At 29.7% G+C, this 27431-nt stretch overlaps 5 protein-coding genes across 6 annotated transcripts in view; 3 read left to right on the top strand and 2 right to left on the bottom strand.

The window, feature by feature from the left end:
- Positions 1 to 18566, top strand: part of LOC109792210 (uncharacterized) — a 45418-nt gene extending 26852 nt beyond the window's left edge. Inside the window, exon 3 of the mRNA XM_083060380.1 lies at positions 18413 to 18566. Within this exon, the coding sequence (XP_082916506.1) occupies positions 18413 to 18423 (11 nt within the window). The 3' untranslated portion in view covers positions 18424 to 18566. The remainder of the gene's footprint in view (positions 1 to 18412) is intronic.
- Positions 4865 to 8072, bottom strand: LOC109792193 (DNA-directed RNA polymerases II, IV and V subunit 6A). 2 transcript variants are annotated; one of them, XM_029270709.2, is made up of 7 exons: positions 7946 to 8072; positions 7306 to 7400; positions 6938 to 6971; positions 6656 to 6828; positions 6522 to 6573; positions 5253 to 5320; positions 4865 to 5141 (listed from the first exon to the last, which is right to left on the bottom strand). In XM_029270709.2, the coding sequence occupies exons 2-7, from the start codon at positions 7338 to 7340 to the stop codon at positions 5072 to 5074; spliced, it is 432 nt and encodes a 143-aa protein (XP_029126542.1). In that variant the 5' UTR covers positions 7341 to 7400; positions 7946 to 8072; the 3' UTR covers positions 4865 to 5071. The 2 variants fall into 2 exon arrangements, with proteins under 2 accessions (XP_029126542.1, XP_029126541.1); XM_029270708.2 differs by having other exon boundaries at positions 7851 to 8070.
- Positions 11044 to 13783, bottom strand: LOC109792184 (glutathione S-transferase DHAR2). The gene is made up of 6 exons (XM_083060379.1): positions 13624 to 13783; positions 13438 to 13528; positions 13199 to 13342; positions 12549 to 12666; positions 12307 to 12447; positions 11044 to 11271 (listed from the first exon to the last, which is right to left on the bottom strand). The coding sequence occupies exons 1-6, from the start codon at positions 13679 to 13681 to the stop codon at positions 11185 to 11187; spliced, it is 639 nt and encodes a 212-aa protein (XP_082916505.1). The 5' UTR covers positions 13682 to 13783; the 3' UTR covers positions 11044 to 11184.
- A 637-nt stretch (positions 18567 to 19203) lies between the features above and the next one.
- On the top strand, positions 19204 to 22902 carry LOC109789393 (uncharacterized). Its single transcript, XM_020348329.3, has 10 exons — positions 19204 to 19558; positions 19638 to 19703; positions 19779 to 19959; positions 20487 to 20683; positions 20939 to 20989; positions 21092 to 21183; positions 21645 to 21778; positions 22074 to 22165; positions 22304 to 22408; positions 22542 to 22902. Exons 1-10 carry the CDS (start codon positions 19253 to 19255, stop codon positions 22677 to 22679), a joined length of 1362 nt encoding a protein of 453 aa, XP_020203918.2. The 5' UTR covers positions 19204 to 19252; the 3' UTR covers positions 22680 to 22902.
- A 1452-nt stretch (positions 22903 to 24354) lies between these two features.
- On the top strand, positions 24355 to 27262 carry LOC109789422 (NADH-ubiquinone oxidoreductase). Its single transcript, XM_020348375.3, has 3 exons — positions 24355 to 24514; positions 25794 to 26101; positions 27097 to 27262. The coding sequence occupies exon 2, from the start codon at positions 25825 to 25827 to the stop codon at positions 26098 to 26100; it is 276 nt and encodes a 91-aa protein (XP_020203964.1). The 5' UTR covers positions 24355 to 24514; positions 25794 to 25824; the 3' UTR covers position 26101; positions 27097 to 27262.
- Positions 27263 to 27431: the final 169 nt, after the last annotated feature.

Consider the following 27431-nt stretch of genomic DNA (forward strand, 5'->3'; position numbering starts at 1 on the left):
CAAAGAAACAAGGTACTATTTCTAGAAGTTCGTCTGAAGCAGAATATCGTGCCTTGGCTCAATTATCGTGTGAATTACAATGGCTACAATATCTGATGACTGATCTCAAAATTTCGTTCCCTCTTCCTATTTCTACTTACTGTGACAATCAATCTGCAATTTACTTGGCTCACAATCCTACTTTTCATGAAAGAACAAAACATATCGAAGTTGACTGTCATGTTATTCGAGCTCGAATTCAGTCAGGTCTTATTCATCTCTTGCCCATCTCCTCCGCCTCTCAAGTTGCAGACACCTTCACCAAATCTCTACATGCTCATCCTTTTCAGAATGCACTGTCCAAGTTAGGCATGTATGACATCCATAGCCCAACTTGAGGGGGGGTATTAGAGTATATTCCATATTGTATATACGCGGGACTAATTTAGCAAATAGTTGAGATTATTAGTTAGGCATATTCTATTTTTGAATTTGAATTAGTCTGTTAGGATCTCCAGCTCATACAGCCAAGTTTGTTAGTATCAGATAAGCTCAATAACTTGTATATATACTTCGTTTTTATATCCCTTCTTCAATCAATAAGAATGACAATTTCTTTTACTAAGAATTATTTTGTGTTAAACAAAGAAGATAAGATGGGATAATTTGCATCTAGCTAACTCGAAGGATTGAAGAAAAGAAATTGAAAATTTGAACTCGATGTTTTCTCGTTTTGGTTGGAAACAAAACATGAATGTATATATATTGTTGGTAATTCATATATCGGATACAAACCTTCCACCAACCAACAAAAACAGAAGCATGCACGTGCATATGTTGAGAAATTATATATATGATGATATGTTTATGGAGCATAAATATATGAACAGTGTGGAATGAGCTAGAGAAGGAGAACAAGGAATTCTTTGAGCCTTACATGAAGTCGAAGGGCAAAGACAACAGAATGTCTGAGGAGGAGACAAATGAGATGATAGAGAAGATGATAACAGAGTCATATTCCTCTAACGATGATTGAAAACGATATGAGCTTAGCTAGGGTTTTCGGTTCTTTAGTCCTTCAAAGCCCCATGCAACCTAGGGCTCTCCCCACTCTATACTATCTCTAGCCACTGCTCACTGTACAACGCTATCGTAGGTGCTTTCATGCATGATATATATATGTATGTGGAATTAAAACCACACGTCTAGTAAATACTTTAAAAATTAAATGCAGAATGATTCCTTATTTTAATAACATGTAAAAATCTGACGGTATATCAAATTAAACTCTAACCAAATATGTTATTATTTGAATAAAATAAATAAAATTGAAGATATATAATCGACTATGTTTTACAAATCATTCTTATCATTAATGAAATATGAAAATGCGCACTAGTTTATCGACCATTGATTTCACTGCAGTTAAACTGTATAATCAACTTAGTATGTTCAAAAATATTTTGAGAGTATATGTCTTTAATATATAAAAATATTAAATTAACGTAAAATCATAAGATTTTGAGTATTATGAAAATTTTAAACTAATATAAAAATGACCTTATATAAAAAATATTTAAAAAAATTCAAGATAATAGATAAAATAATAATAATATATTTATAAAAATTTTGGCCTTTATTTGTTTAAAGAATCATTATTTGTCGAACAAAATCATTTAAAATAAACTTTCAACTGCATAAACTCTCACTACTAGAATTTCTTTTATTACATGCGATTTTTTCTGCGAATTTTTCATAAAAATTTGCAGGAAACATTGTTCTTGCGAAATTTTATCTGCAGGTAATACCTTCGTAGATAATATTTTTTTACGAATTTTAAAATTCACAAGAAATTTTCCTGTGAAATTTCTTGTGAAAAAAATTCACAGGAAAGTTTCCTGCAAAAAAAAAAATTTATAGGAAAGTTTCCTGCAAAAAAAATTCGCAAGAAAGTTTCCTACGAATTTTTTCGCAAAAAATTTAACTTTCAAATGCTCACAATGAATTCATCCGAAGCATTTGTTTTCATGCCTCCAACATGTGATACATAATCTTTTAAATTCTAAGATGATGGTAGATTATAAGTCTAACACTCAACCATATAAATCAACTTGTAAGATAAGTGTTGTCCCAACTTATATACTCTTTAATTGCTTTATTTTCAATCGATGTGGGATTTGAAGTTTTTTTAAAATATTAAACTTATAAATTTAAATATATATTTTTTTATTTTCCCTGCGGATTAAAATTTTGCAGGAAAATCCGCAGGAAAAGTTACTTGCAAAATTTTTCTACCATTTAATAAACTTTATTTTTACAAGAAAATCTGCAAGAAACAAAATCAAATTTTTACAATATTTTTTACAAATTTTTACCATAAAAAAAATTTCTATGATTATTAAAATTGTAGAAAAATTTGTAAGAAATATCTGTAAATTATTTTTCGCAAAAAAATTTTGTGAATATTTTTTTACAGGAAAATTCGCAAAAAATTTCTGCGAATATTTTTTTGCAAGAAAATTCACAAAAAATTTCTAAGAATATTTTTTTGCAGGAAAATTTACAAGAAAATGACACTTTTCTAGTAGTGTCTTCACTAACGAATGTAAGTTTCCCTCTTTCTGAGTGATGGAGACATTGAAGTTGATCTAGAGTCAAAATAATTACTTGGAGGGTCTATGACTAGAGCTAGGACTAAGAAGTTAGAGGAGTCTCTATAACAAGTGATTTACAACAATTTGTGAAGTTACACTTAAGAAAAAAAACTTAGAGGCCAAAATAATTCAAAATGTACTAATCATTGAAGGTCAATAGTGACTTAGACATTTTAAAAAATAAAAATAAAAATAGTTATAATAAAGTATTTATGGCTGGTTTTTAGACCAAGACCTCAAGTTTCTTTAGGTCTCACTTAATCGCAAAGACATTTTATTTAGCTTGTAATGGTGATAACGTATTTATCTTTTATTTACTTTTTTGTACGTGAGAACTATTTTGTATAAGTCATTTGGGTATGAATGAAATGACAGATTTGAATGTTTATTTTTCTGAAACGTGAGAATTGTCTCTGCTAGGGTTCTTCCTTGAACCATTTGATCTTATCAAGAATTCACTAAAATTCTTGTGGCATTCCTAAAGGCTTATCAAACGTCAATTGTTTGTGGAGCCTATCATCTTCTTCCTCATTCATTTTCTGTTTCCTTGTTATTTTTCCGCATTGCTATAATTTTCATAATCTGTCAAAACTTTCTTGTTTTCATATTTCCGATTTTACTAATCATTTTTCAGTGATTTATATGTCTAAATTGCATTTTAGAATGTCATATTTCATCACGTCGTGGAATCGTGCAATTATGAAATTTGCAGAGTAAGATACAATTGATCTAAACACTATCGTTAAGTTTGTGCACGATTTCACATCAATGAGACTCCAAGATCTTTATGTTTTATGGTATGTAGTTCTCTTGAATTGTGAATTTTAGAAAAACTACATACATCTTAGATCTTACAATATGAGCCCTACAATATAAACTGCATGTCATTGTGGGTCAAGGGTTGAACAATAAATTTGTCTCAAGCCATTGAGATGAAGTGACGATGAAGTTTACCAATCAACAGTATCAAGAACAGTTGTGATGAACAGTTATGTGAACAATTGCGATCTGGATGAATAGTATTAGTAGAGTACAAGTCCAAATCAGTGGGTACAATGAAGACAATCCAAACCTCTTAAAAAAAATCAGGAGGAAACTGAAAAATAATTTTGTTTCTAACATTGATTATTACAAAATGGTGAAAATCACTCCCATATACTTTATGGTAATGGCATAGAACTTTCTTAACAGTGAGAAAACCCCTTGACATGAAAAGTGGTAGCACCCAGCACCCGTCAAGTTATCACCAATCATTTAGAGTTATTTCCACTCCTCAAAATAAATAACCAATAAGTCCCTTTATTTTAGTTAAATTACTTATAGAAAAAACCTTCTTCTCTCTTAAGAGGTGTTTTACAATGTCCGTGGGGCACAAAGATGTCGAGCAATAATGCTTCATGCAAAACCCGTTAATGATTCAACCGTAGCTTATGTTAAAGATCCCACAAAAGTATTCTCTTATTATGGGAAGCCTTCTATAAGAATCTGAAGATCATTGGTGCTCACATTGTAACAAACATGATTCAAAGTGCATAGGAAGGAAAAAGTTCAAAGTCGCATTGGAGGACTCAATTTCAAGGGTAACTCGGGAACATACCATTCAAAGAACATCTAACTCAGAAATTTAGGACCATATCCAATTCCTCTTGGTAAAGAAAATTTTTAGCACCTAGCAAATGCTAGCATGAAGGTCTGGGAGGTGGGAGCTCTAATGGACTTTTTATAGCAAGACCTTTTGGCAACTCTCTAACCATGACTCGAAATATATAGTTATAGCTTAACTGGATTGAAAAATCTAGTGTTATTGACTATAGATGTGCGTGTTACCATACAAGTTACATTGCATTTTATTTGTATTTTGGGTTATATTAATTGTGTTCCACACTTTTGACACTATTGATTTGTTCGTAAAAACGTGTTTTATGTCTATCTTTCAATCAAACCTAATCTTAATCCTTGTTTTAAAATCAATAAATTAGGCTTTTGCATTTATGTAAATATGCAGTTTTGGCATTTCACATGTAACATCATTAGTAATGTTTGTTGACGTGGATGACAGTGACATCAGGAACTAATTCCAACACATTAAAAGCTTTTGATTTTGAGTATTCATCAATTTTAAAGTACAAGACTATCTACCATGTTCTTTGGTATCATGTTAATGGATAATAGTTACATTAGCATCTAACTGATTTGACAAACAGCAACAAACACTATTGAAAGCCGATATATATAAACAAGCTTAAACAGAAATTATACTGAGCTAAAGCACCAAAAACAGTCAACAGATATACAGACACCCAAAAACTAATACATAGCTGTGAGCCAATTTTAAGGTGGGATCATCAGTATCAACCTCAAACAAATCAAAGATAAAAGTTATGAGGACAAAATCTTAGTGCCAGTGACTCCTCCCCACACCTGTGTCAGTTCAACCATCAATCGCCACCCACTTGCCTCTTCCAGGAGTCTTCCACAATCAGTTCATCAACTCCCCAATCTTCATAGCTGGAGAATTTCGCCAAAGATGATAGCAGTCAGTGTGACATTAAGAATGGAATCCTTGACCCCACCCCAAAGAACAAAATGTCTCTCACTTATATAAGGGGCAGAATTTACCTTCCATCAGGCAAGTAGCGCCGGATAGTAAAGGGTATTTTCCGCTCTCGAAGCTCCTTCATGGCAATCTGTTCAAGTTGGGACAACAAAATATCGGACATTATAAACCAGAGCTAAGTGCTAACCAAAAATACATGTATCCCGGAATCCTAACACAAATTGTGAGAACTGTCAACAACAAATAATAAAAATTACAGAACAGGTAGGAAATAAAACTAAGGATAATTGGTATTAAAAAAGAAAAGTTCAAAATGACGTTGAATGAAAGTAAACAAGCTCAAGAAGCTAGCAGCAACACAGGTAATATTGGACATGGCTCTTATCAGCACACAAAATGCAGAGACTATCAGTGTGTTTGTTTTACCATATGAATATCAATCAACGGGTTTTTTACACTTTCCAAAGCAGAAATGTAGAAGCAAGGAAGGGATGAATTAACGTTCAGTTTCATCCGACATGAAAACAAACACACGCTATATAATCAACTTATTCCTAGAATGGAGTGCAGAGAGCACATTGCATTCTCCAGGACACCAAAGAACTTGAGAATCAAATAACATTAAACAATAACAAATCACTTTTTCAATAATAAATAAACATTTAACCAGATTCAACATTTGAAGACTGAAGCAGTGCATAGAACCTATCAGTTAAGCTCAATAATGACGACAACCTTTACTTGGACAAAAAAAAAAGTTTCATGACATTGTTGGAATATTAAAAAAAGCCTGCCATTGAAAAACTAAATTACAAACCAAGTTAGGTTATGCCAAGAGCCGTTTTTCAAGGGAGCCAGAGACAAAGGAAAGCAAGCTATGATGAGGAAAGTAATCTACGAGCTGATAAAAGGAATCTCTATTAATTATTCCACCTACTTTTAGGATTAACATATTTTTTATGTAAATTAATCTTCCCATCTTAGGAATCTCTATTAATTAAAAGGAATATATGAAAAGACAGAATTCCATCTTTCATCCATGATTTATCTGCATATTTGTACAATTGCAGAATTATACATCAGTAGTGTGCATGCAATGGCACAACATTTAATTAAGGAATCAGTAGATCACTAAAGTGGTAAAAGTGAAAGATTTTTTAATGAAATATTTTCTACACTTGATAGAACAGCATATGGAGATACCACAGTTATTCGGAAATCTGAAACTGGCATAATAAGTTTGGCAATAGAATACCCACATTGTACTCAAACAAATTAACATCATAAGAATTGAAGTATCAAATTGCAAAGAGAACAAACGGTTCCATTACCTCAAGTGGGTCAGTTTCCCCTTCCAACTCTACCATGACAGGTGCATTCATACTGCTCAGCAAGAAAGGTAACATGTTACAAATAATCAACAAGCGGAATCCTAGGTTCACGCTCACGAAGTTCCAAAGAAAACCTGATTTGTAGGGCGCGAGTACCCAAAATCCTGGCACGCTCATACTTGGTCATATATTTCGATGTCTTCCGAGGCCGCTCTACTGGTTGCTCCTCTTCCTTTTCCACAGTTTCAAGAGGGTCTCCAGTTGCGTCATCATTTTTGTTGTTATCCAGCTCCTCTTCTGCTCCTTCCTGCATCAATCAATCCAACAGTAATTCCATTATTTCATTCATCACTAAGCTCCATAGCACATGTTCATGCAAAATAAAAAGAAAACACACAAGGCGGAGAATTTTGTACCTCAATCTCAGGCTCTTGTGGCTCATCCTCATACCTGCACCACCATCCTTTATTCCATGAGAAATCATTCAATGGAAATAGACAAATTACAAAACGCAGGGCTCTAACCCTGTTGATTGAAGCATGAAGTGTAATTGTTAATGAATGTTTGAATGAAAAGGGGAAACATGATCATACCCAGTGGAGAAATATTTGAAAAGTTTTTTTACTGTGCTTTAATATTCAAATACAGAAACAAAAATAAAAATACTTAAAAAACTCTCATCTGGATTTCCAGCATAGGTTTTCAATAGGTAAATTAAATTTGGCAAAACCCTAATTTGTGTATCAGTGTTAGAGAGAGAATGAGAGAGAGAGAGAGAAAGAACCCCATGTCCATGTCATCATAGTCATCATCAGCCATCACGATTGCAGAAATATAGCCGGTCTCTGAGCTTAAACCCGCTGTCTATGCCCTAAAAACCTTCACAGATAGACAATGAAGAATCAGAGACTTTGATTTTAAACGTGCTAATGCTAGCTTGTCTATCTTAGCAAAAAGCACCGAATAATTAGAAGAAACTAGCAAGCATGACTTATCCAGAACGTAATAAAATTACTACAAATCTTCTGAATAAAAAATACGACAACTTAGCCAGATAAAAAAAAAAAAAATACAATGCGAGTAAAAAGGAGGAAATTCAAGTCCCAAATTCACCACCTTATAACATACATATAAATACATTATAATTTTTAATAACAGGGCACAGTGAAAAAAACAAAAAAGAATAGAAAGGACAGTATTGACAACAGAGTACCCGTCATGTGTGAGCCTAGGGTTCCGCTAAAGTATGTTATGATTATCTAAACAAAAAAATAAAGGTATTTATTTTAGGCAAATCCAGTGTTGTCTACGGATGAAAAATTGACCTACCCTAAATCCTCTCAAAAAATGCACTATAGCAAATTTAAACAGTAGTAATTAGGGTTTAGTAGAGCAAATGAAGAAGGGGAGGGAGAAGTCAGAACTCAGAACTCGCTTTGATTGTGAGAAGAGAGGGGAGCGAGTTGAGAACGAAAGCAGAGAAACTCAGAAACCCTAGAAGAAAGAATGTGGGAAAAAATAGACACTAGTACCAGCATAAATCGGTTGGGTTCGCCAGATTTTAAATGGATCCGATATGTAACCTAATCAAAATTTATCCAATTAGATAATTTTTAAAAAAAAATTAAATATTTCAAAATAAATATAAATTGTTTGATACATTATTTTAAATATAATATTATTAAACTATAAAATAAATGATAAAAAATTTAAATTCTAAAATTAATTTATTAGTTTATTATATTATTATCAACTCAAAAATCAATATTAATTAATACAAAATAAAATTTAAAATAAATATATTATATTATTATAATAATATTAACCTAAAACACAAAATTTATTACTAAATAAGAGTAATAATGAGTATTGTTATGAACAAATGATCATTCAAACATTATTATTATTATTATTATTATTATTATTATATGGTCAGATCGAATCAGATAATAGGTTGAAAAAATAAAATATGTTACACGACCTATACAGTGTTGGATTAGAATAGGTCTATTTCAAAAACTGAAAAAATCAGATCCAAACTCATTAAATTAATTTAGATCAGTTCGGATTCATGATTATCTGTATTCACTTACACCATTAGACACTAGTATTAAATATTTTTTTATGCACCATTTTGTATAGAGTATTAATTAATCTTCCTCATACAAATTTCAAGAATTATATTAAATATTTTGTAAAATTAACCCAAAAAAACTATTTTTTAAAGACTGCTCTTAGAAATTACAAGTATTTTAATTCTTTTTCATTAATGCGAGTATTTTCATAATTTATTATTTTTATTTTGTTTAATCTATTAATTTTATTCCTGTTTTCAAATTAAATTTCAATATTTTTACAAAATATATTGCTAGTTAAAATAATTTTTATTGTTGCATAAATGATTTGTTATATATCTAAAATTTATAGGTTAAAAATATATTTATTTATTTATTATAAATTTTAAATATAATATAATTTGTATATTTGAAACTATTTATTTATTATGAATTTTAATTATATAAAATAAAAGTTTATAATAGCCCTTTTAAATTTTAGTTATATAAAATAGGAATATATAATATTTCTTTTGGCTTAAGTATGTTTTTAGTCTCTTAGATTTAAGGTAAATTTATTTTTGGTCCCTCAAATTTGAAATTGTTGTTTTTAGTCTCTGAAATTTTTAAAAATATTGTTTTAGTCCCTTTGATCACAAATAACATATTTAAAAATGACAAATTAAGATGGTTAAAAAATATTAATAGGATTTAATGTGATATTTTTACTAATAGGTAAATTTTATGCAATAATATTTGATAAATTTTTTAACAAAATTTGAATATAAAGACTAAAATAAGATTTTTTTAAATTACAATGACTAAAATAATAATTTTAAATTTAAAGATCAAAAATAAATTTATTCTAAATTTAAAAGACTAAAAACATATTTAAGTCAATTTTTTTTTGTTTAATAGAATAAAATACGAGCACTAAAAAAAGTTAACACACTTAGCTCAACTAAATAAGCTCATGATAAATAAAAATTAATCTTGTACATTTTTTGGGTTTATAATTTATCTAATCTTGTATGCAGACTAAACTTTTAAAGTGTTATAAAGGACAAAAAAAATTATAGAAAAATATTGACAACGATCTATTTTTAGTATTCTTTATATTGTTATCTTAACTCTTAAAAATTATAAATTTTAAATAGGTCTCACTTTTAAATCAAAATATCCATTAAATATAAATAAGACTTATTAAAATTTATAATAACTATTTTATTATGTACAATATACACGTTGAGTTTTATTATTTATAGTTAAAATTTATAATAAATTAAATATAAAAATAAAATAATTTAAATATATAAAATATATTTATAATTTGTATAAATATATATTTATAAGTATATAAATAAATAATATACTAGATTTATGAGAAATGATTTATATTGTTATAAAAGACTATTTTTAATTAATAATAATTTATTTTTAAAATATTTACATAAACATGATTAAAAAATTAAATTAAATAAGTGGTTAAATGAATCCTTATAAACACTCAAAGTCCCTTCAAATGCTCTTATTGAAGAAAAAACCTAGATAATTTCACTCAAGATAATTTTCGGTATTTAACATATACAAATGTAATTATTTTTTTTTTTAACAAATTTTAACTTATAATAAAAAATGTTAAAAATATTGCTAGCATTCTTCACATTTATATAAAACTCTAAAAAATAATCTCATTAAGAAATAGTTTTTAAAAATATTCTCACTGAATATAATTATATTTTTTATAGAGAGAAATATTACATTTGTGTTAAAAAATGTTAACAGAAAATTTAGTTTGTATGTTAAAAACATTTCTACATGTTTCAGCTTTTTTATTGGTTTGACGACTTCAAAATAATTTGGTTCAGTTTTGAACTCTTCCCTTGTGCTAATATACAGAGTTTTGCTCTCCAATAAAAAAAAAGTTACTGAGTTTGTAAAAAGAGAGAATGATTACCATCATCCAAATGCTTAGTGCCACCAGTATTATTCGTATCGCAAAAATAAAATAATTAGGACTCTGGATTATACGTCTTACATCTCTTATTCGTGCAATTCATCTTCCTCAATGTTTCAGAAAATCCCATCTTAAATCTAAAGGAAAGAAATGACTGTTATTTAATGTTTGACATGATTAGGGAGTGTTACATTGAGGCAGCAATGGTCACGTTGAGACTTATGTGAAAACCATTATGAAGTTCGTCATTAGCATCATGTTTTCAAGATTTCGAATGGCAAAATCCGGAACTTCATTCCACAACAAAAATTTGCTATTCCCGTTATGTTTTCTTTCTTGCTAAACGCACAAAATTTTATTTTACCCATTTGAAATCATGCCCTGCAGTTGATACGTGGTTTTTCTGAATTTGCACTTGATTTTTTGGTAATTAGCAAAGTTGGAAGTTGTCACATAAAAAAGTTTTTCGTTGATTATAAATTTAGCAGGCAGTGGATAAAACACGTTCCAATAAACACACGAACACACTGCATGTTTATTATTAATTAGGGGAACAACCCTCTTAAACATGACGAGTTCTCCATCCTATAGTTAACAAGGTTCAACCACAGTACATATCTGATATTCAGATACCTCATAAGTTAGAACTACTTCAAGCATTCACCTTAGGGGCCCATCCAGCAATAACATATTCCTTTGCGGCCTTGGTTTTCTCAAATGATTCCCGGGAGAAGAGCAGCTGTACCAGAATATAATTTTCCATTAACAAACTAAATCATTTACAGCTGCACTATTCAAACCAGCAATTACAATTGCAAAAGATTCAAGTTGATGATATGGACTTAGAATACATCATTACTCAAGTCTAAATTGTAAGAAAGGTTTTTAACTCTGACTGACCAAGGAAATCAGGTGAACTCATGAGACTTCAGTAACTTTTGAGTTAAAATTTTCAAACTTCAAGCATATAAGGTTTAGTTTCAGTTTATAATATGGTCCAATTAGCCCATTTAAGGGCTGTGTAGTAGCAATATATGAAATCAGTCAAATATGCACTTCAAATTTTAGATACAGATGAATGTCACGAAAGAGGCATTAGTAATTAATCTAGGACACCAACTTCTTTCATGACAGTTCTCAAGCAACCCTCAATTTGATCTGCTATGATTTTTTGCTTGTTATTTTTGTTTCTTGAGAGATTGCCTATAATTAAATTTTTTTCATTGAGTGACATCAATTCAGTTTGAATAAATAGTACATCTTGATGACAAAAATCATTCAACAATTAAATTCTTGTACTAATCTTTGAAGGATCACATTGATGTTTCAAATATTATTTGAGGAGAAAATTAGAGATTTACGTTACTCAATGCAGGATCAATTCACAAGAGAAAAATGGATTGCCTTTTGTGCACTGTAGGCTGTAGCACAGTATTTTTGTCATGCACAATCAGGATTAGACTTCTTTATTGGTAAACAAGTTTTTTCTTAAACCAAAAGACCAGTCTTTTCCAATTGCGTTTACTTCTTTATTTTAGTCTTTTTTCTTTTCAGACGGTTTATGGTGACTTCAAGGCATAAAAAAGTAGTATATAATAAATAACTGATACTTGAGTCGTTTTAAAGAAATTTTAAGCATATTGGGATGACAAGTTTGACCATAGAAAATTTTCATCACCAAATACCAATCAATGTCACTGTTCAATAGCAAAGCAAAAGACACACCTAAGTAAATTCCAAAAGAGTACATGCATCGCAGAAAACAACCGCATACCTTGGTGTAGTTGTGGACATGTGCCAAACTTTCAGGAACACTCCAACTCTTGAAGTGGCCAAGTGTTATCACTAGATGGTACAGTTTTGGTGCCAAACTCAGATCAACAGCAGTGACTTTCTCCCCAGCAACATATGGACCCTGGCCATGCCACCAGCATATTAGCATCGATAATTAGCCATTACAAAAAAATAAATAATTAACAAAAATAAAATTAGTTTATTATAAATTCACATATGTACGTGGGCCTTAAGATGGTCATCCAAAGCACTCAATTCAGAAACCAAAGCTTGCTCTGTTCCATCATTTGAATCCTTGCTCTTCAGAAACGACACAAAAGACCCAAATATCTTTGATCCCCTGCAAATGTATACATATTGTGTAAAGTCAAATTCAGTACTGAAGAACAACACTCAATTCAAATAATATCTCCTAAAAAGATTAGAACAAGGCATAAGCTAAGGAGAAAGAACCCTTATTTTTTCTAACCAGAATGAATGTACAGCAGTTCACATAGCCACAATCACAAATAATAACCGCACTCACCCACCCAAAAAAAACACTCAAAAAGGGTTATGACTGTTATAAATGTTAGAAACAGAGCATCAAATAAAATTGAATATAGACACAACATTCTCCTGAAAACCATTTCACAAAGGTAAAGTCAATAGTGATACCACCACCAAGGGTAACAGCATTTTGAGTTGTGAGTACAACAAGGACCTTTTTGTTTCACAGATTCAATGCTCCCACCGGTTCAAATTTCAAAATCAGTTACATTTAACATCACTGTGTGAACACAAAAGAAACAGAATAGAAAATATTCCAATAAAGGAGGAAAAAGTAAAGCTAGAAATGAAAAAGAAGAAAGGGTGATGGAAAAGTCTCATACACAGAGGCAAATTCAGGAGGAGTGACGAGAGAAGGTTGTGGGTACTTCTCCTCAAGTATCCCCACAATTACATCAGAATCAGCCACCCATTTGCCATCAAACTGAACCACTGGCACCTTCCCTTCAGGGTTAACACCCAAAAACCTAACAATAACCAAAAACAATAAAATTGATACTATTATCACAGCGAGTAAGAGACACACAATGAGAACAACGCACGTAAAGGTTCAACGAAATACCATTCGGGTTTATTACTAAGATCGATGAGGTGGAGTTTGTAAGAGACTTTCTTCTCCTCTAGAGTTAAGAGAACCCTTTGGGAAAATGGACCTAAAACCGAAATCAAACCCATAAATAATAAAACAAATAATCAAGAAAAAGACACATTTTTAGTGACAGAAAGAGAGAGAGAGAAAGAAACATACAGTCTCCGAGAATGTTCGGAGCACCAACAGCGGCCTTGACAGCAACCTCGAGAGCCATTTTTTATGAACGGACACTGAACAAAACAATGTCGAACCACGGTTCTGATCTGCTCGCTTCACACCTTTTTATTACACGATTTTTCACCTTCTCATCTTATTTCCCACTATTTAATGCACTTAATAATAACATCTTATCTTATTTTATTTATGTTCAAATATTAAAATATTTGTTTTTTTATCTGACCAGTTCTACCATGGTCCCATTGCAAATATATATGGTCCACCATGATCTATTAATAAGTCATAACAAGTTTTTTTTTTCTATAACTTAACTTTTTATTAAAATTAATATATAAAATAATTTGATACAGGACATGAACTATTAAATGAAATAAATTTATGTTAATTTATTCTTGAAATAAACAAATCTTTCATTTTATAAATATATATGTCAGGAATAAGATATAATTAATTATTAATATATAAAAATTTATATTGATAATATATAAATGATTAACTCATAAATAATATGTAAGATAACATTGAAAAAACAAATCTAATGCATGTAGGGTAGATGTTATTATTCTAGTACATATATCTTTATAGATAACAAACACATATCATTCTATATAAATAAATCAACCTTTAAATAAATATAAACATTTATCTTACACGATAATATTTTTAGGAATTTCTCTTAAATAAAAATTTTTTTTTATTAACATTTTATTCAATTTATTTATTATTTATTATAAGTATTTACTAATTAAATTTAAATATTTTAAAAATATTTATAATAAATAATATTATACTATAATATAAATTATTTACTATAAATTTATGATTCTTTTGAATTCCACATGTATAAAAATATTATTTAACGCAATTCAACGAAAATAATTATTATATCTTAATCTATATTAAACAAACATTACTAATTTTTTGGAATAGTAATAATATTTCATCTCCATATACAAATTCTCTCGTATGGATACACGGATCAGTAATAATTAATAAGTTAATTATCTGTATATTATTAGTATAAAAAAAATTTATACTGACAACCAATTATATCTTTTAATTATATCATATTATTATTAAAAATAAATATATTTTTAGTAATATAATACAATTAAAAAATATAATTAATTGACGGTATAAAAAAACTTTATACCGATGATTAACTCATAATTAATTCACATACAAACTTTATACTACTTTCTTTTACAACGTATATCAAACTTTATACCGATAAAAAAAAAAAAAAAAAAAAAAAAAAAAAAAAAAAACATCAGACTTAATTTTTCATCCCTTTTCTATTCCATTTCAAGAGGGAAATAAAAACGGTTTTTTATGACTATGAATCGATAGAGGTGAAAAGCAGCATTCCCGAGTGTTCGTTTTCATTTTAAAAAAAAGTTTATTGTCTTTGTTTTTATTGAAGCAGGCTAAGAAACACATAAAAAGTTTGTTGACTTTGTTAAGTTAATTAAAGTGTACGCTTGTGGACTAGATTTAGTCTTAAAGCAAAAAAAATCTAACTAAAATTAGTTCATTTTTGTTTACTTCTGATTTTAAAAATAATAAATTTGAATTAAATTACTATCATTACGAATGGATTGGTTCCGTTTGAATTATAAATTTTCATCAGCATTATTAATTTATTATCCAGAATATTTTATAATTGTCCGGGGAAAATGAAATTATGTTGAGAAAAATAGTAGTACTAGTAGTGATTGAAAAAAGAATGACATTAATGATACTGTTCAATTGATCCCAACCAACAACATGAATATGACCTCATATTTGGCTACATTCATTATATTCGTCACATCCCATATTATTATTAGTAGTAACATCAACAGTGACCTATTTGGTACCAAAAAAAGAAAACAATTGTGAAAGATTTTGTACGAACTTAATGATTTTATTAACAAATTTTATAAAGATTCAATGATTTGAAGAAAAAAAAATTAAGAGATTTTTTTTAATAAAATTTTGTAAGATAGATTCTAATAGATTTGTATATTAAGAATTTAAAAGATTTGAAATAATTTTGTTAGCTTTCAAAGGATAATATGAGTTTTTTTTAAATAATATAATTTATTAAAAATGTGATATTATAATATTAAAATTTATTAAAAATAAACATTTGTTAAATTTTAATAACTTAAAATTTTAACAATATATAATATTTAATAACTCAAAAGTAATCTTAAATATTAATAATTAGAAAATAAATATTAATAAATTATACATCAATATTAATAAAAAAATATATAAAAAAATTTGATGGATAAAAAAAATAAGAGAAAGAACAGAAAAAAAAATTAAATAAATGAGAGATAAATAAATAAATAAATAAAATATGATAACAGGAAAAAGAGTATGAGATAGGAAAGGGAGAGAGAAAAGAGAAGATAAGAGAGAGAAAGGGGGATCCAAACAAGTTCATCAAGGTTGTATGGAGAAGCCCCGCCACACGAAACAGAAGCCACAACTCTCATAGAATCCATTCGGTAGGTGTGTGATCAAAGTTATACCCATGTCATACTAGAATCGAATTCCAAACAAGTTGTGGAGGACATCTTAAACTCCAACATCTATTATTCAAAATACGGTTACACTCTACATAGATGTCATTCTTTACTCAACTCTCATTCGAATCTATTGGTTAAGTTCATCCGAAAACAAGCAAATCATGATGCTCACTCCTTAACTAGGGTGTGAAAATACTACGCTAGCTCTCATATTTTTATTTCATCTCAACATATATTGCACCTCTTATTTTGAATGATATAACTTATATTTATTTCCCTAAAAAAAAAAGTAATTTTATAAGTTGTCAAGAAAAAAGCAATTTTATGATAAATTTTTATATTGAATGCTGTGTACGTGAATATATTCTCGAAGCTCTCACCAGTGCTTTGTTAGCGAATTTTGTGCGACTTTTTTCTCTTTAAATACTTAAATAATTAATCCAAGATTGTTTAAAGTTCTGAAGTGGTGGTCTCCATTAAAAAAAAAAAGGAGAGAATGAAGAGAGAGAAAAAATGTTTTTTTTAAAGAGATAAATATATCATTATTAAAATTATTGTTGTGGAAAATTTCAATTTATTATTAAAAATTGAATATTGTTTTTAATATAAAATATTTTGTTTAATAAAAATACAGAACTTCCTTTTACCTGACTATACTTATAAAAACTAGATAGAATCCTATTTTAATAACTTATATAATATAAACGTGTTGCTAAACTTATTTTAATAGATTAAAGTTGAATAAAATGATATATAGAATTAAAAAACTAACAATTATATTGGAGACTAATAATTTTAACTTATATTTATTTTTATTTATATGAATAAAAGATAATAGAGATAATTATCATAAAATCAAAAGGAGTCGAAAATAAAAAAATGAATATACTATAAATGAGAATATATATATATATATAATATTAGACGAAATAATTAATATATATATATATATATATATATTATTTATTTATTTGACGAAATAAGGGGTCTGAAGATAAATAATTGTTTGTTTAAATGTTAGTTACATTTTTTTAAATAATGTAAATATCAGTTATATTATATAATAATATTAATAAAATAGAAAATCTAATATAACATATATGAAGTATTAAATTATTGAATGTGGACATAATACATACTCAAGATAAATAGTAATTAGAGGAAAAATAATTAGTAATTAATAATAATATTGAAATGAAAATCTAATAATTATTAGTAATCATTTATATTATAAAATTTTATTAATAACAAGTATTAATAAATAAATATATATATATATATATATATATATATATATTATTTTAATTTTATCGATATATTTACATTGTTGTTAATATATTAATATATTTATATTGACAATTTTTTTTTTAAATTTCAAATATAGTATTATTAGTAATTACTATTATTAGTATCAATAACTATTAATTAATAAAATGTAAATGTAGTAGTTATTATTAATTATTACTATTAATTTATTTGAATTTTAAATTTAGTAGCTATTAATTAATATATTTTTTTAATTTGTTTGGTTCATTTGCTTATAAATTTTTATAATTTTAGATAATTTTTTAATTTTTATAATTATTCAGTATTAACTTATTTTATAATAACATTTATATATAGAAAATCTTTGGAGGAAAAAATATACCGTAGTAGTTGTTCCCGTTATATTATTTAATTATGTAATAGTTTATTTTATAATAATATTTATATATAAAAATATTTTAGAAAAAATTATTGGAGAAAAGTTTTGGAGGGATAAATTATTTCCTCTATATATACTATAATTTTTTTTTATCAATAATAAATTATTTTTTATCTGGTAAAATAGTTTTTTATATTTATATCATTTAAAAAGATGATGCAATTATATAAATTTAATGTCAAAAATTATATTTGCTATAATATGTAAAATGTAGTAGTTATTAGTATTGATTATATATGTGTTTTTTTGATAAATTAATTATTTTTTGTATTAGTTTATATTTGGTTTTGTTGAAAGAGGTTTTGAAAGGAAGAAATTGAGAGTTTTGAAGGGAAAAATTGTTACAAAATTTCTTTCCTTTATTTTATTAATAAAAATTGTTATAAAACTTATTCTCTTAATATCATTAATAAATAAAGTAACACTTTGATGATTTTATGTCTAAATCATATATGAACATTAAATTTTAGTTAAAAAATCAAAGGGTGGAAGCATTAATTTAAACTAATCACCTTTAATTTTTAATATTTTTTTTATCATGCAGTATTACTTTAGTATGAGATGGGTCAGTATAGTATGAGTATGAATCCCACTGGTCTGTGTAGAGCATATGGTGCAATGGTTTTGTCACTCTGAGGTCTCAGGTTCCATACATGACGTCCTCAAGTATCAATCACATTCATCATGCGAGGCCATACACTGAAAAAGAAAAAGAAAAAGAAAAAGAAAGATTCCTTTGTGCTGATAAAGTTTCCCATTATGGATTTAAAAAGATGTGTTAATGATTGAGGATGACTTTGTTATTTTGTTTTATAGGTAGCACTTCTGTTGCAAATATATATAAATAAAAAATGGGAATAGATCCATGTATGTGTTCAATCTCCACCACACGACTTTTGCAGCTTTTATGCAAAGATACACATGCTTGGACCGCTGCTCTTTAAATTGCATTCAATACCAGATACACATACACATGCCACTCATTTTCTTTATTTGTTTTTCTAAAATTATTTTGATTCTTTATATATAAAATGTTTATTTTCATCTTTTATATTTTATATTTAGTTCAATTTAGTCATCTTAAAGTAACCATACTTTTTAATTTTATGACATAATTTTGAATGATTCAATTTGTTAATTGCATGAATTAATCCCCTTTGGACATGTGATGTGACATGAACCAAGGAAGCTTTAGAATTTACGAATTATCTTGGGCCACGAGGGTCAGTTGAAACAGTGATCCAATTTATACGTTTGACAAAAGGCCCAAGTAGAAGAGGCCCAATAAGTATGGGAGAACAGAATCCGATAAAAATCTAAACCCAGCCTTTCATTGCATCTCCATTCTACATTCTTCATCGTTGAGTCCTCACACTGTGACACCATGCCCTCTCCAGCGTTGAGAAGCGACGTAGCTTCGGCCTTCTTCGGCCTCGCGTATAGAAACCCTAAACCCTTCACCTTCTCACTCCAAACCACACTTCTCCCTCTCCTACGCAGAACAACCGCAACAACAACCTACTCTCTCTCCGCAACATTCCCTCTCACACCCGCTCGCCGCTTCTCCCTCGCCGCCACCGCCTCCGCCTCCGCTCCGCCTCAATCCGACGACTCCGACGTCTCCACCGCCATCCCGCCCGACAATCGCATTCCCGCGACCATCATCACCGGCTTCCTCGGTTCCGGCAAGGTATCTAATATCTATCAATCCTATTTTCTATTTCTTACGTCTGAATTGGTTTTCACGTTAGGCTAACTTATCTGAGCAGACCACGCTTCTGAACCATATTCTGACCGCGGAGCATGGAAAGCGAATTGCGGTTATCGAGAACGAGGTATGTATTATGCATTCGTGGTTGAGAGTTTGCGGAATCACGTGGTTACGTGAATTTGGATGTGATTGTTTGTAGTTTGGTGAAGTTGACATTGATGGTTCTTTGGTCGCGGCCAAAGCTGCTGGCGCTGAAGATATTATGATGTTGAACAATGGCTGCCTTTGCTGCACTGTCAGGGGTGACCTTGTCCGAATGATTTCCGAATTAGTCGCCAAGAAGAATGGAAAGTTTGACCATATTGTTATTGAGACTACAGGTAACTGAATTTTGTGTGCGATTCTTGCCCTGACTTGCATATTGTTGAACTGAGGTTTTGATTTGATAGACTTTACTCTTAATTAATATAGATGTCATGGACCTCCTCATTAGTTACTCCCTCCAAGTCCTGTATATAAGAAACAAATAACCCATTCATCAAAAAACAATAAGATTAGTTAAGGTGGTTAATTTTTATTAATTATGTCATGAAATTAAATTTTATTCCAAAAACACCCTTAGAATTGGATGATTTATAGAATGGTTACATTTATCGGCACTACATCTAATTCAAGGGATAACTTTTTTCTCCAATAAGTATAATTTCTATGGTTAATAGATCAATAAATGCTTCCACTTGCATGAGGGTAAAAAGGAAGTTGGTAATTATTACACTGTGAAATGGGTCTTTGTTTCTTATAATTAGGACCAAAAAAGAATATCTATTTGTTTTATATATATATAGGACCAGAGAGAGTATTACTGTTGTACATAGTGTGATTTTTTTCGTTGTTTGTACTTCGACAGGTTTGGCAAATCCGGCACCAATAATTCAGACCTTTTATGCAGAGGAAAATATTTTTAATGAAGTCAAATTGGATGGTGTTGTTACTTTGGTCGATGCGAAGCATGCTGGCTTTCATCTTGACGAGGTTAAGCCAAAAGGTGTGGTCAATGAGGCAGTGGAACAGATTGCGTATGCAGATCGAATAATTGTAAATAAGGTATTGTTGACTAATTTGTTCTTATTTCTGAATGGATTTAGTTGTGTGATAATTAAACATTTGGATTATTTAGAAAAGGGCCAATCATTTTTTATTTAGTTTTATCTTAGTATGGTTGACCTTTTTTTTTGGGTACATTTTATGTGACATTGTTCTGTAATTCTATTACATTCCAGGTTAGGAAATAGGAAATGAAATGGATATTCTCTTTATGTCTGAAATATTCGGTTAATATTCTTGTCTATCTTGAACCAGACTGACCTTGTTGGTGAATCGGACATTGCTTCTTTGGTCCAGCGGATAAAGGTTGGTGTCTTTCTCTTCCAATTGTATCTGGGAGTCTAGTTTGTATTTTAATTTTATTTCATTATCGTGCCCCATATGAACTTGGCTGTGTTTCTAATTCAGAATATAAACGGCTTGGCCCACTTAAAGCGGACAGAGTATGGAAAAGTTAACTTGGATTATGTTCTTGGCATTGGGGGCTTTGATTTGGAGAGGTAGTTTTTTGTTATTGTTTCCTGTTTCCTGTATTTGAATTGTTTAAGAAAAAGGAATCTGAATTTTGTCTTACTTGTTCTCTGCACAAGGAGGTTCTTGTTAATCACACGGTTCCCGCGTGACTGTCCCCCTTTCATATATAATATCTGTCTTTTTTATACTGAAATAATTCTCATTTTTGTTGTTGACCATTCATATTGAAATTATTTTCATTTATCTCCTATTCATATACATGTATCTGCAAGAACTGTTGGTGTTAATTCTTGTCCTGAATTGCAACAACGCCCTTAGTAGTCCTCACTTTCCTCCACCTTTGTCATATTTCTTGCTTCAGTGCTATGTATTCCATAACCTTACATGGATATTTCGACTTCTTTGCTTCAATACTATCATTACCTTTCTGTTGCCTAAACCTTCAGATATGATTTGTGTGTTTCCTCTTTATCTATTCTTTTACAAGGATTGAGAATGCCATTAATGATGAAGATGCAAAAGAAGATCATGGGCATGACCATAGCCATGACCACGAGCATGAGCACCATGATCATGATCATCACCACCATCACCATGATCATTCCCATGACCACAAGCATGGTACCTATTAATTTGTCTTGATTCAGCTGTTTTACCATCTCGTTCTTGTTTGTAGTACTAGTCACAATGCACTGGTGCCCATGTCTTATGAGTCTTACTCTTACAAATGAGTGTTTAACTTATTTAATTACACATTCTATTTGGATGGCTATAGATGTATATTATTTCCTCTAATTTTAATATTTGGATGGCGATCATTTCTTTCCTTGTTGCTTCTCAATTCACGAGGACAGCTTGTAGAATACTTTTATTTATTGTGTAGTTGGGAATAAAATTCATTTTGTTTTGTGTACAGAACACCATGATCACCACTCTCATGATCATAGTCACGATCCTGGTGTTTCTTCTGTCAGCATAGTTTGTGAAGGAAGCTTAGATCTTGAGAAGGTTAGACATTGATGTACACTTAATGCCAAGTGAATCAATTTCTCGTTTACATTTGGAATTTTGGGGAATGCCTTCTATTTCAGATGTATATGTAAATGTTGGCATTTTTTGTGTGTACTAAAAGGCTGTCTTTTTCAGGCTAACATGTGGCTTGGTACCTTGTTGCTGGATCGTAGTGAAGACATTTATAGAATGAAGGGTCTTTTATCTGTTCAAGGAATGGATGAGAGATTTGTCTTTCAGGTAAATTTAAATATCTTTACCGTGATGGGATTGTGACATGGAGGTTGAATGAATTCCTTTAAAATTTGCAAGTCTTTGCTATTTATGTTGTTATTATTATTCGTGGAATGAAAGATAGCTTTTTCTGTAACAGGGAGTTCATGACATATTTCAAGGTTCACCTGAAAGGTTGTGGGGGCCGGATGAACCAAGGATAAACAAAATAGTATTCATAGGGAAAAACTTGGATGCTAAGGAATTGGAAAAGGGATTCAAGGCCTGTTTACTATGATGATACTAACAAGATCAATACAGTACTATTATTATCTCTCTTTCGGCGGATGGTGTATGTTGAAGATGAGTGTGCCATGTAGAACACTGAAATGATTGTTGTTTTAAGAGCTTAATCTTTGTGGAGAAAATTCCACGAGAACATCGAACTTGTACAAATTAGAGGACCTTAATCAAAAGTAATGACAACATGAATCAATTCATGTTAGCTATTATTAATTTTACTTTTGGATGTCATAACAATGAAAGTTCCCATCAATTATTTATCTCTTGTATTTTTAACCTCCATACAGAATGTTAACCACTATACAGAATTTCATACACCAATCAATCACAACCACTACAGTACGTCGTCGCATAATTATCATACATTCTTCCAAGTTTATTTTGCAGAAGCTATAACCAGCGGAATGTGACATTGGGCAGTAATTAAACTAGATGAATTCCAGTCTATTTTATATTAAAATTCAAAATATGATATAAATCTCAATATAGCAGAAAAAAATTTCTATATTATTAATTTTTTTTATAATAATTATGTTCTTCTAAAACCGTCGAAGGTTCACATCAAACAGGGACAACAAAAAGAATTTTAAATTTGTCATTTTTTCCTTCCATTATACTAGATCCTACTCTATCCACAACCTTAACTGTAGCATTTACCATAGTTCTATGCAATGCCTCCAATAACTACAACATATGATACAAAAACATGAATCCGGTGCAGATATGGATACCCTACCCTTAAAAAAAAAAAAAAAAATCTAATTAATAGCTTACAGACCCAACAGTGTATGATGCACAACATGGAATTGAAATTGGAAATGCCCGTTTTCCATCTAAAATGGCAAATTTGATTATATCTCTTCATTTGGTTCACGTAATGTGAAATAAATTTGTTTTTAGTTTTTTTTTAAAAAACTTTTTGAGGACACGATTGCTAGTTCACACTCAATAGTCATAATTTTTTTTAAGACATCATGTACTAAACACCAAAAATTGAAAAATAAATTAAACATTAATTTAAGATGTAATATTAATTTTTTAATTAAATTATTTATAAAAATATAAATTTGTCATCAAATATTTTATATAAAAGGTTAAATTATATTTTTAGTCTTTTATCTTATTTCTTAGATTTATTTTAGTTATTTAATTTTTTAAATATTCATTTTGATTCTTTATTTTCTAAATTTATATCATTAGTATTTTAAATTCTTTTTAAACTAATTTAAGACTTAATACTTGTTTCATAAAATTTACTTATTTAAAAACTATTGAATGTAATTGTAATTTAAACCTAAATTATTATAAACATGATAAAAAAATAAATTTAAATTTAATTTTATATTATTTTATTTCGTTTTTGTGATATATTTTTCACACAATTTTTACTGGAATGCTTATAATCTTTTTAGATTTGAACGTTAATTATATTTTATAATTTTTATATAAATGAATCTAATATTATAAATAATAAATTAAAAAAAATTATCTAAAATTATGTTATAAAATTAAAATTAATTATTATTTTAAAATATTTAGATTATTCAAATATAAAAGATAAATGATTAAAATAAATATTTTAATATATAAAAAAATCAAACGGAGAAAAAGTATAATTTAACCACGAAACTAACGTGATAAAACAAATTTAGTGATAATTTTAAGAAAAAAAATCAAACATTAATGCTTAACCCTAAACTCGCATAAATTCATTTGTCCAAAAAACAGAACCCACAGAAATTCGTTCATTTTTCACTTTCCTGATTTTCGGCTTCGTGTGCCCTAGCTCTGGTCTCTCCCGTAGTCACCCAATCACCGAAAACTGAAAAGGTAAGTTTGTTTGAAATTTTTCCATTTTGGATATTTGCTTGCTTATCGTGTTAGTTTTCTGCTGACTGCTGCTAAAAAATACGATGATTAAATTTTTTCGTCGCATATCTGAAACATTGAGGAAATAAATTTGTGAAATTGGGAACAAATCGCAAGATATATGTGTGTGTGAGAAAATGTTGTAATTGCAGAACAGATTGCACTTGCTTCGTTAGAATGTGAAAATACATGTTCTTTGGAATAATCTCTTTGACAGTAACGATTTTAATTCAATTTTTCAAAAAAATATTTATATTTAGGTAACATTATGAATATCAATTTCACTTCTGGAGGATACTTATGAATTTTTTATTTTTTTTGAGAGCGGGGGTGGGGGGAGTTAACCAAATTATACATCTTGCGCTTGGGAACATTTTGACAAATGGGAGCATAGATTTGGTTCATATTCTTTACAATTGGTTCATTTTCAATTTCTGATCTAGCCTGCACTAGCTCTTGATCTGGACTGCGTTTTCAGTTTCACAATTTAGTCACATACCATAGAACGATAAGAAGATTGGTTTTAAAGCAATAACTTGTTTATTTCAGATATTGATGTAACTTCCATAATTGGTGTATAAGAATCTTGATTCTCATTAGGCACACTGATCTTAGCATCATTGTTATGGAGTTGGTTATGTTGTCTTTCTGAAAAAAAGATATTGTGGAATCATTTGATAACAACAGTTATTTTTCCATTGTTTTGGATATAAAAACGTGAACAATTATATGTGAGGGACTTGATCCCCTCAAGCAAGATCTGTAGTTCAAGTTTTGTGAATAAAAAAGATGTGACTAAGAGAGTAGATCCTACCAAAGGTGGCCAGTTGGATTTTTCGGTGCAGATTAGTCATGGATAAAATCAGTTGATATTTTGCACCAATAATATGTTTACTAAAAAAAATTATGTGGGGGATGCTGACATTAACCTCTCTTTAGTGTTCTGGTTTCTCATAGCACTAGTCTTGAAGTGTGTCCAATCCTGATATTTTACAAATTGTGATGTGATACATAAATGCATTTATGAAAAAATTTTGTGAGTGATACCAATGTTAGAACTCAGAAGCTTGCCTCTAAGTCCATTGCGTGTCACTTCAGTTAAATTTTTAATAAATTATGTGCTGTTTTAGCTTGCCTTCACTTTTCAGTTTTAATGTTTTAGACTCTTTGGACATTGTACATTATGGTGAATGGATGCTGAATGTTCTTTTTTTTGTTTCTTTCGACTATCCTGCAAAAGGGTTTACAACCAGAAGAGAAGAGAGGAAAATATGGGTTTCATCATGGAATTCGCAGAGAACTTGATATTGAAGTTAATGGAAGACCCAAAGGAAAGGGATCGCAGGTTCAGAGAGCACGTTTATAAAGTGAAGGACAGATGCGAGAAGACGAAGGAGATGTGGAGCTACCCTATGCGACCCTATGGGTTCTGGACATTTGAGCGCCACAATTCTCAGCTTGCGTGGGATGCCCAGATTAGCCAAGTGGCTGGCAGGAGGGATCCTTATGATGATCTCCTCCAACATTACTTTGCCCCACCTAAATGAGGTATTGCATTTGGAATTCAAAAGTGAAATTTCTTTTTCTTGTTTATGTTCTTTTCATTTTGATTGGAGTTTTCTTTCTTTCTTTGGTGGTCAAGAACTGTGTAGAGGGCGCGATATACATTTTCAGTACTAGTATTTTAGTCTTTTGAGGCTGATATTTTTCTGTCTACTTGCTTATATGAATACATTATGTTGGTTTACAATTAGAGAAAATGTTCTTTTTGATCTTTGTGTCGGGATTCTGTTGTTGGTTAGGATGAGAGTTGATGGTAAGCTCAATGTTGAAAATATGAAAGTATTACAATGTGTTCACACTTACGACAATATAGAATTAGGAGTGATTACACTAGAGAGAATTAGGAAGGTCTTGATAGAGCGAACTTCTTTATATCATTCTTATTAGAATGAAAATAAGTTGGTCAATGAATTAAACTTATTTCACATGTTGAAGTTGACTTATGCACCGGTACTTCAACTATTATACCAGCTCTCTCATTCAACTTCTTCTGCAAAAGCTGAGTTACACAAGTTGGTTTGAACTTGAGAAGTTTAATTCATTTTACCTTCTTATTTATTGAAATTTCCAATAGAGAAATTTATCTGATTATGACCGATGTTGGGGTAACATCTATTGTGCAAAAGATGGTAAATCTCGCCTTAAGTAGTTTGGATGTGTGGAGGGAACTTGTACATGGCCCAATATGGAGAGAAGATTAGCGGAAGGGTAGTACAATATTTAGAGGTAGAGGGAGAGGAAAAAACTATAGGTCAAACCATTAAAAAATATCAGATTTAAATGGTTTGTCATTAGGTATGATTTACAACAGGACATTATGACGTCATTTGATTTATGTAGTCGACCTTAAATGGGAAAAGACTTTTGTTGTTCCCTTAATTTAGTTTTTTTATGAATATTTTTTTTTGTCTTTTCAAGTTTGTTTTTAGTGGGAATTGCAGCTTCTAAACTCGTATTTTATATTGTCTTTTTTGATGCAGTGTTGCTGGACTTGCCAAAAGCATTATAAGTGAAAAGGGATGAATTTGTTGTAATTTCCCCATTTAATCTGCTGTCCTGTTGCATGTTGCAGAAAGTACAATTGATTTGTACTGTTCTTCACATTTCTTTCAAATAAAGGTTCTGTGAAACTATGGTGCTACACAAGATTTGTTGTTCCCCTTGAGAATTTACATTATTGCATAATTGCCCTTCATGAATATATGTCTGCTCTATCTTGAGTTATGATAATGATGTCACGCATGAAGAAGGATGGTGAATAATGATAGCTGGTCCATTTTGATGGCGGATTGTCACTATGACAGTGGAAGGTGAG

This window comes from Cajanus cajan, chromosome 7 (genome assembly GCF_000230855.2).
Source record: "Cajanus cajan strain Asha chromosome 7, NIPB_CcT2T_4, whole genome shotgun sequence".
Taxonomy (NCBI): Eukaryota; Viridiplantae; Streptophyta; class Magnoliopsida; order Fabales; family Fabaceae; genus Cajanus; species Cajanus cajan.